Source organism: Saccostrea cucullata, unplaced genomic scaffold, assembly GCF_032062105.1.
Source record: "Saccostrea cucullata isolate Sc308-1 unplaced genomic scaffold, CSIRO_AGI_Scuc_v1 ctg7466, whole genome shotgun sequence".
NCBI classification, from domain to species: domain Eukaryota; kingdom Metazoa; phylum Mollusca; class Bivalvia; order Ostreida; family Ostreidae; genus Saccostrea; species Saccostrea cuccullata.
The window spans coordinates 43,958-54,550 of NW_026933526.1; the positions used below are offsets into that span (position 1 = coordinate 43,958).

At 32.2% G+C, this 10,593-nt stretch overlaps 1 protein-coding gene across 1 annotated transcript; it reads right to left on the bottom strand.

The window, feature by feature from the left end:
• Positions 1–1,801: 1,801 nt before the first annotated feature.
• On the bottom strand, positions 1,802–10,106 carry LOC134238541 (uncharacterized). The gene is made up of 7 exons (XM_062720661.1): positions 9,953–10,106; positions 4,905–5,249; positions 4,032–4,415; positions 3,670–3,852; positions 3,203–3,253; positions 2,992–3,100; positions 1,802–2,728 (listed from the first exon to the last, which is right to left on the bottom strand). The coding sequence occupies exons 1-7, from the start codon at positions 9,993–9,995 to the stop codon at positions 2,587–2,589; spliced, it is 1,257 nt and encodes a 418-aa protein (XP_062576645.1). The 5' UTR covers positions 9,996–10,106; the 3' UTR covers positions 1,802–2,586.
• Between the last annotated feature and the right edge of the window lie 487 nt (positions 10,107–10,593).

Below are 10,593 nucleotides of genomic sequence, written 5' to 3' on the forward strand. Positions count from 1 at the left end.
GGCTCTGCAACACCTTTGTTTTCACTGTTTAAATACCTGCTGCTGACCACAGTGTATGTTCATATTTCATGAAATTTTTGTGTTTTGTTTATAAGAAATATTCATATCTATTCTCTGAAAGCTGTTTATTGTCTAAATATTACAATAATCGATGGATCTGTATGTTGGAGTTCTAATCAATATCACTGTGTATCGTTATTTTATTTCTACTCAAGTTAATTTAAAACAGCTTTATTGTATATCGAAGTTGAATAGAAAGTATTTGATTGCTATTTCAATTATTATTCGTATCATCCAACATGTTTTATGTAAGTAAACCTCGCGCCAAAATTAATTCTATGGAAACCCGTTATCACCATTAATGTTAACAATTCAGCTATGTGCATGTAAAGAACACTGTTAATGCAGAGATTAAAATTGTTTTTTTTTGTTTGATACAGCTTTTTTACATTTCGACAACCTTTATGTTGTTTGGTTAACTGGCTGCTTCTTAATCAGCATAAAGAATAATTATTATTATACTCATTATTTTAACATCTAATTAGAGGTACTAAGAATAAAAAAGACTAATTATTTTAACTTCTAACCACAGAGGTACTATGAGCACAGAACTCACTAAATGATAAGACCGCGGAACATTAACTGGCAAGATTGGAAATATGCAGCTTACGTCATTTCTGTGTTACAATCAAAACATTCAATATTAGTCAATGAAATGGGCGGTTGCAATTCGACGCGGACGTGGGAAAAACATTGGATTGAAATTCTAGTTTAAAATTCATTTTCAATTCACCTCAGCTACGCTAGAAGGCACATTATTACTGATTGGCCAAGAGAACAAATAATTTCAATTACGGTATTATAATAGTACGAAAATAGTATATAAATCGGAAATTTTCTGTCCAGCGCTTTGATCTTGGAAATAAATAAGAAAGTTGTCATCATTTTCCATTGAAGACAAAAGTAAAGATTATTGAAAGCTCTTGTCACCCTAAAAATTATTCGGTACACTGCATGATCTGATTCGACAAATTTTTACCCCCCCCCCCTCCCCGGTTTAGAATCATATGACAGTCTCCTGAAAAATGTATTCTATGAATTTTACAAGTGTCCCTGAGAATATAATATAGCTATAGGCTATAACATGTATAAACTCATTATAATATAAATTTCAACCAGCATGTATTTGGGAATTGAAATTATTTGTCTTTTAGATCATACATTCACACTTTGATTTTGAAAACAGCTCAGGTTGATTGAAAATGAATTTCAAACTAAAATTTCAATTCAATTTTTCCCCGCATCGGCGTGGAATGGTACCCGCCCATTTCATTGTCTATCATTGAATGTTTTGATTGTAACAAATAGAAATGACGTAAGCTGTATATTTTCACTCTTGCCAGTTAATATTCTGCGGTCTTAACCCTCCTCAATAAGATTAAAGTGGTTCATGTTTTGCTATGAGTGACCCGAAGTGTTAGATTTTTAACAAATTTGTGAATTGAACCCTGGACCCCTGCATCTCCAGTCAGGTGCTCTACCGATTGAGCTATCCAGGCCCACGGCCCAAACCATTACAGATTAAAAAATAAAAGAGGAGGTGCACAATGATATTATGTAATAAAGAGTCTGTGAAAGTATTCAGCAGTATAGGGAAGGTTGCGGGTAAGAGCTTAAGGAAGTTCGACCCTGTTAATAAAAGTATTTTGATTTTTTGTCAAGAATATTTTTAGACATAATTTTTGTATTACAGTAATAAGACTTCTATCAATATCACGTTTAAGATTGTTTTGTGTAAAAGTATTCTCAAGAAAATTTTATATAATATTTTTAAAAAATAACACAAAACCACTCGTAAAAACATTTATACATGTGAAAAGAAGTATCATAAAGGTGTTAAAGTGTTGAAACTAAAATTTGAAAATAAGCTTAACGTAAACTCTATCGGACAAAGGCGTTTCTTGGATAAAGATCTGTCGTCTGTCTGTACAGTTTCGTAATGCCACACTTTCTACTGTCTTCAATAAATCTTCGCACAAAAATAGACTACCCCAAGACACAGAATAAACTCAGTTACACACTGAAACATATTTATGTAGACGAAGGGAGATTTTTTTTTTCTTTTGGAAAACAAATGAACTATCTGAAACAAGAAGCATGCTTAAATTTTTTGGACCCTAGACTTGTAGAATTTAAAAATAGCATTTAAAGATATATGTAAGCATTACTTTCCTGCAAATGCAGTAAATGTAGTAAAGATTGGTAATAAAATAAGTGACTGACATACATAAGTTATGATAATCTAATATTAGGCACATTGTTCATGAAATTGTAACTCTAAATGCATGTAAAAAAATCTGCAAACATAAAGATCACGTAAATTTGTTCAAATACAAATTCATTTCATGCTCTTATACTAAAACTCTGTATTAAAAAATTGTACAGCGTTACAAAAAACTTTTCCCCTTATATTAAGGAATATAATGTACAGCATTAGAAAACGTTACAGAGAGCAGTTCTTTTAAATATCAAAAATTTCAATGGACCTTATTGGTTGTTCTAAAAGCCTTCCTTATAAGGGATTTGTCAATACAAATAGTCCTCCGAACCTGCAGAAAAGTTTGTTATGGTTTCCCTGGGTAATTTTTCCAGTGTGAAAATGGAGGAGTCGGATTGGCTGAGTCTTGCTTCGTGCACCTTTTTATATTTTCTTTGTTGCTCTGCTGTCCTAAAACGCGGGAAATTTAAAAATGAAAACAAGTAATAATATGGACATTTTGTATTGCTGAGTTGAATACACATTTCCAATTAATAGTTTTAAAAAATTCACAATGTTCATCGCATTTGTTGAAAGTGGATAATGAGTATTTTATCCTAAGATTTGTAATTCAACAGATCAGATTTGTATTTTCAAACCAATGATTTAAGTAATTAATTTCCTTAAATACTAATTGCATTACATATTATATATATAGTGGTTGATATACTAACTTTCTGTTCCTACGAATGAAAAACCCGGCCGTGATAATCAATATGGTCGCTATAACGGCTGCCCCTATGACGCAGTATATTGCCGTATTTTGTATGGCTCTCTCTCTCACTGTAAATATTTCAAGTAACAGCATAAGATTATTAAGCTGTGTTCGTTTAATTCACAATTATTTCAAATTTAGTAAATATAGTTTAAAAAGAGGAATCTAACCTCTGGCCGAGGGTCCAGTTTCGATGACATTCGAATCTGAATTTTTAGACCCTGAAAATAAGTCAAAGAAAAAAGTGTTTGGATTAATATAAAGTTACTATATCTTAAATTTCTATATGTGATATAATTTACTTATGAAAAAAATTGTTTGACTTATGTGCAGTTGCTAAACGTTAAATATCTCTAAATTCACCGATTTTGAAAATTAGACGCAAAATTTTGACAAATGAAGAATTCCTAGAAGACAAGCAAACGTTTAACAAACCCAACTAATTCAAACTTAATTTTATCTATGACAAATGCAGAATCAGTATAAACAGCAAAATACATGCATTTGTGTTTGCTCTGCTCCTGTTTTGTTTTGTTTCATGTTTCATGACTTTTGATCTGGAATATTGTTCGATATCTCCATATATTTCATGCATAATGATATGTTACTAATATTGCATATTGAGGATTGCTATAACCTGGAGATTTTGTCTTTGGTCCCGATGGTTGTGTAGTTTTATTTTTGTGACTATTTCCTTGATTACCAGGTGACGTCACGAGTGGATTTGAATTTTTGGTTGTGCCTGTTGTTGTTGATTTTGTTGTTGAAGTTGTAGTGGAGAGTCGTGGATTACATTCGATTTCAAAATCTCCTTTGCTGGCTAAATGAAGAATGCATTCTTTTCAAAATTTCAAAAAAAAATCTTTAGTTAACAACTCAGTAAGAAGAATATGTTTAATAAAAATATCAGCAATATAAACGCAGATTACATTTAAAAAGAATGAAATGAGGATGGTCTAACTAAAAAAAAAAAACAATTGCAAAGTATGTCAACTTTACCATTAACGAATATCCAAACACTTTGTGGCTCTTTTCCTTCTTCTGAGTATGATATATTAATAGAGTTTCCGGATGAAGAATATAGTTTTTCAAATTCTCCATAAATGGTGTCATTTTCACATTCAATGCTCGTTACATTGTTGTTATCACTAATTGTCAGTATATTTGTTGCATTTGTACAGTCCCCAGTGAGGTTTTCATTAACAGGGTAATTTGGCTGCAATCTCACGTCAACGGCAAATACGTTGATTGTAGATCTTTCTGATGGTTTGATCATGCACTCACAAGTATTTTTAATGTTAAAATATCGTTCCCTATGGAGGTACAGACCTTTATTTGTTGAGGCCATTTTCTGATAGTCACAAAAGTTCTTGATTTCTGAATCTGAAAAACACAAGTTAAAGTTATCAAAATAATTTAAATGTACACGAAATAATTATTGTCGATGTGCAACGAATCTGTAATTTAACTCCCCATGTTTCGAAGAACATGTATATGCGTTTATGTCTGTAGTAAAAAAGTAGAATTCTAATCAAAAGAACCAAAAAGGTCTCATAGTTGAAACTGCCTATGTAGTTTCCATTGAAGAGCAGAATACTCTTTATATACTTTTTTTTCCTAAGGAGGCAAGAAAAGTCTTAATTTACCTATTTACTGAGAGATAAGTGGCATAGCCTGGTGACGTCTTGTATGTATGGCACGTTTATATGCACCGAACGTGTTTTTCATTTGTAAAGGATTTTTAAATATTCATATTCACAGGAATTCTTTAACGGATTCAACGAATGGATTTTTTCATGATGAAACTCGATTGATTGAAGGTGATGTTAAGTTGTAATAAATAAAATAAATTTGTATATATCAAACAAATACCTTTAATACAATCAAACACCACCTGTACATAGTCAGAGAAAGTGCGATTTCCACAATTCATTCGGATCCAGGGTGTGGCTGTATTTTGTGAAATACCACTTAGTCCAGACAAGCGAGAAAAATATAAATATTTATTGGCATAATCATTCACATCTTCTAAACAGTCAGTATGCTCATGCGAACAACACGTATTATTGTTATGCTGCTCATTCTGGGGACAGTTTTTGTCATTTGATTTTGCTCCATACTGTAGTTGTTTGATGGCAATAACCTCTGATTGGTTGGCACATATAGAATTCATGTAGTTGTTACCATGGCATTTGGATGTAATGTGCTCACACAGTGCTGAAAATGAAGAAATAACATATGGTCAAAATTCTATGATTAACCAAATTGTTGTAAACTATTTTACATTCAAACAATACTAATAATACTAGTATACTAGTAATATACATTGTATCCTTGTCTGAAAATGAATAATTATTTTGTATATTAGAATGATTTAATATCTATAAGTATCCACAAGACGAGAAAGTTATTGTCAATTTAAAATATGCATTAAGTTTATTTTGTATAATTCCAGTTTTTATATAGGATTGAATATACACAAACATATGGCGACATGAATAATTTAGACATCTAGACTGCTACTTCGCAGCATTACAATTGCATGAGTATTAATATACAAAAGACATATATAATTATTTCCCTGCTTTCAAAGATAAACTTGAAATTCAGCAATATTCTAAATCTATAAAATGTCTCAAAACAAACTTGAAACATAAAATACTGGAGTAATCACTTCCTTTTGTAGGTTTTGCCTTTTCCTTCACTTGGTACTTTGGGAAAACGGAATTTGACTCTTTAAATTTAGACACAGAATCAGGGACGAATAATCCTAAATAAATGTCATAGTCCATAATTTTTTTTTTGCTATTTACTATTATGAAAAAGTGATCGATCTATAAACAAAATCTCGAAACAATACAGATAGGTCAATTGAGGATAAAATACGGATCTCTGAAAATTGCCAGTCAGGGTCTCAGAACAATGGACCATTCGATTGATTAACAACTCGTTATATATATCCTTTATAGGAAGCATGTTTTCAGCATCGTAAAGAATATAAGTATATAGTTAAATTTCTTGACATCACTTTAATGTGTACAATTGCAAACCATGTCATTAAATGTAAAATAGGTCAGGTTTAAAGTAGTCTCAATTTTGATTTATGTAGGCATATGAAAGTGGATAATCAAAAAGCTTCAAAGCCCTACACAAATTTAAAGGTATTATCTCTAGGTTTGGAGTACAGTAATAAAAAGGAATATATCAGTGATAAAATTGTCATTGAACATGTTTACTTCTAAAAATTACTTTACAGACCTATTCGATATATTTATTCTTCTACATAAGATGAAAGTAGGAACCTTCTTACTTATTATCAAAATAACATGACCTTCTTGTCCCCCCCTTTTTTTTTTAAATTAGATGAAAATGCTAAAAATTAATTAATTTGGAATGTTTTATTTCTTATCGATCTTTCAAATTCGGTGTAGAACTCAGATAAAACTGGATAATTATTTTGACAGGGGTATAATTTTGCCCTTTTTGAGAAATAACAAAGATTTAACGGTCCATCGGATGAGACCATATACACCTAGGTCCATAGTCACAATAGTTGTTGGCACGAAAAGATCCCTCTTTGCTCAATGGCCTGAATAGCTGCAGATCTGTAGCATTATGGTTTTATATATATTTGTCTTTGACCATAACGTCAAAGAGAAATATATAAAACCATAACGCTTCAGATCTGCAACTATGGTCCGAAGAGCCGACTAAAGATCTAAATTTCTAGCCGCCGGTGTAAAGACGATTAATGACCCCCATCGAATAATGACTGGGGGGTCATTTTTCAGCGATAAGAAATGACCCCCACCCGTAGAAAAAAATCATTTTTTGTAGAAAAAGAGTCGTAGGGGGCATAATTTTATATGTTAGTCCTATAAAAAATTGACCCACATTGAAAAATGACCCCCTGTTTAAAGTGATACAAAATTTATAACAGGTTGAAGGGAAAAAATATGCTGTGTATTATAATTGTTCTTCCTTCGAGTAATTAATGCATTTGTTCGAATAGATTTGATATTTGTTCTTCTTAGCACGTAAAAATATAAATAAAACTCTATACCTTTCAATGTTACTGAAAGAGGCTCTAGATAAAATATTGAAATGAAGTTAAGCCTTCACACAAGTACTATCATATCATAATTTACCTCGCCATGATTAAAGCATACTTTAAATGTTTGTAGGGGTATACTTGAAAGTATTGTGGCAAAGTAACAGTTGAAAAATAGTAGAATAGTAGATTATTTTAAGCTTATTTTTAGTCCCTCCTTATAGAATAAAATAAAGGTAGGGTAGTTTTTTGTTGCTTTTTGTTGATAATCGACTTCTTCCTAAATAAGTAAGGGTGGGGTAGGTATAACACCTAAAATATGCTCTTTAAAGCTCTGGGCTAGTGTAAAATACACATTCTACTGAAAAAACTATACATTTAGACATAACCTTTCGATTTAGCACACAGTATTCATTACATTTCTTAATTCTTGTTTTACTCCACCCTTTTACTCAGTTCTGTGTATATATTTCAGAGAATTTAATATGAAAATCAGAACAAATATTTTCATTTTTGTAACGTCTTTTTTATACTCTATCATAATATGAAAAGTTAATTGAAGACCATTTCTTTTATGTCCCCGTAATCGAAGATTAGGGGGTATATACTGGTAGTTTTATCGTGTCCGTCTGTACTTCTGTCTGTCTATCTGGCGGTCTGTTTTTGTCCGCAAAAAACTTTAACCTTGACCATAACTTTTCATTTATTGGAGCTATGACTTTTATATTTAATATGTGTATTCCTTTTGACAAGACTTTACTTTGGGTACCACCAAATTTGACCTTTTTACCTTTTACCTTGGAGTTTGTTGTCCCATTTTACACAAAAATTCCAAATTTTTACGTTGGCCGTAACATTTAAAGGGTAGATACTAGTATTCTCATACTTCACATATGTATTTTTTTTGCAATGGCCTTTCATTGGATACTAAAATCTTTGACCTTTTGACCTTGTCCTTGGAGATTTCCGTACTTATGAAAAAAAAAACCTTGGCCATAACTTTTGAACGGTAAGGACTAGGGTTTTCATACTTCACATAAGTAATCCTTGTTACGTTAAATCTTTCTTAAGAAACCATCAACTTTGACCCTTTGACCTTTGACCTACCTTTCAAAAACTTATCCTAAGCCATTACTTTTGAACAAGTGGTGCTAGGACTTTCCTATTTTGCATTTGTATTTCTTGTGAGAAGACCCTACTTTGGGTACCAATTAGTGTTGGCAAATCGGACGATTTTTAGTAACTGGTTACTCGCTTCATCTTCCGATCGAGTACCCGGTTACTCGGATGATTTTTCGTAAAAGTATCCACATCTTTTATTCATCTTGTGCTTTACTTATCGGTAGTAGTAATTCACAAATATACTGAATTTTGGACATTATATTTACAATACACACATGCGTTATTGTGAACGAATTTTGATTTTAGATTAAAGAAAATAAGAAATTTGACACACGAAGAAGACAAATAAAGACATCGTCAATCACCGTCTCACCATTGCTTTCCTGATGCTTTCCCTTTCAACCCCCGAAATGTCGCTATCAAGGAGAATAATAATTATCTACATACTCCGTAATTATTAGTTAATTTTCGTTAAGATTTTGAATCAACTGTTCTTTCTTACAGTTACAACCCAAGCTTAATTTGTCTGAGGCGGCATCTCGTTAAGTTAAATTATCAAATGAGGTAATCATAACTCAGGCCTTCAAAAGTTGTATACCCTCGAGCAATCAAGGCTATTAATTATATAAACTGTGAAAACTAATCAAAATAATTTGATCCACTACAACCATGTATTAGATCAAGTCTAACGGTATCTAAATTTAGGGAAATGTGTAAGTATATACATTTATAAACTAGAAAACAATCATTTTATATGCATTTACTATGTAATTTTTTTTGTTCATGCGAGTAACCGGATAGCAGTTTTACTAACCGATACTCGCATCGTTCGACGGTTAACCGGTTAACCGGGTACTCGTTGCCAACACTAGTACCAATATATTTGAATTGCGTTTAAGAAAAGTTTAATCTTCGCTATGTTGCCATACAGGGGCATAGCTATTTCACAAACATATCTTTTTATATATAAGAGAAGTTGCGAATAAGAGATGGATACCACAAAGCGTAACAGACGGACGGACGGACATCCCGATCACTATATACCCTCCCGCTTTTCAAGCAGAGGATATAATAATATATAATACTGCTGATTTTTTCTGTCAGTACGATGATTTCCACCATCGAAAAACAGTGTTTACCTAACCCTTGAGGCTCGATAAATCTTTCACTCCTTTAGATTCAAAATCATCGCATTGACCTTAAAATATAGCTATAATTGTATAATGTTATGAGATCAATACATCATCAATTTATTCCCAATTAGCTCAGGTGAGCATTTTGACTAATATGCTTCTTTATCTAATTTTTTTGCCCCCTAAATATTTCAGCTGCTTTAATCTACAGAGAGTCATTTTTCTACGGGGTTATTTTCTTCACGTGGGTTCTACAAATTTTTAGGGTGGTGACACTTTTTCTACGGGCAAAGGGTCATTTTTCGACGTCTAATTATGACCGGGGGTCATTTTTCGCCGTAGAATATTGACCGGGGGTCATTTTTCGCTGTCGAAAAATGACCCCCGGTCATTATTCGATGGGGTCATTATTCGTCTTTACACCGGCAAGTGATGGCGTCTTCATATGAGTGAAAAAATCGAGAGGGACGTTAAACAACAAACAAAGAGATACCAAAATAAAAATCGTATATTTTTTAAAATACTTTTGGTGTACAGTTTTAAAAGAGAATCCTTTGTGTACCCAGTACTCTTTTTTATTGGAGTCTACTTGAAATACAAATAACTTTTCTTACCAGAGCTAAGAAAACTGGCAACCAGTATGAAGTAAATCTCCATTTTCTTTTCATTGTAAACACAGCATAGACTTTGACGCTTTCAATTTACACATATTTTTCTTTGGTGACCCACATGATCTTTACAATTGCATGTACAAGAATTACTAATGATAAAAGTTCTGATTACACGAGGGTCAACGTACACCTACTGCATATTTATTGAATATAGATATCCTATCAATGTTACCTGGCGAGTTCTAATCATGGCTACCAAGAGAGGTGTTTTATCTTTATAACAGCTTACAATGGGTCAAAAACAAACATTTAGTTTAAAGTTGTTTCTGCTTCCTCGATCAGACAAGTGCTATTTCTGCAGATTTTAAAATCATACCATACTACTTTACTTACAGAGACCATTATAAATATAAATCAAATGAACAAAGAACTACAAAGAAACACATGTTTCCCCTTATACGTGTACTGCCACTGAACATCATAAACAGAGAAGTCAGCATCTGTCATTTGTGATAGGTACGAGGGCTGTTCAACAAATAATGTCATCAGCTCGATGACATACAACATTGAAATCATATGACATTAAGCTTGAATTTCTCTAATTATCAAATCTTTAATGAATCGATAACAGTTTATGTGACCAC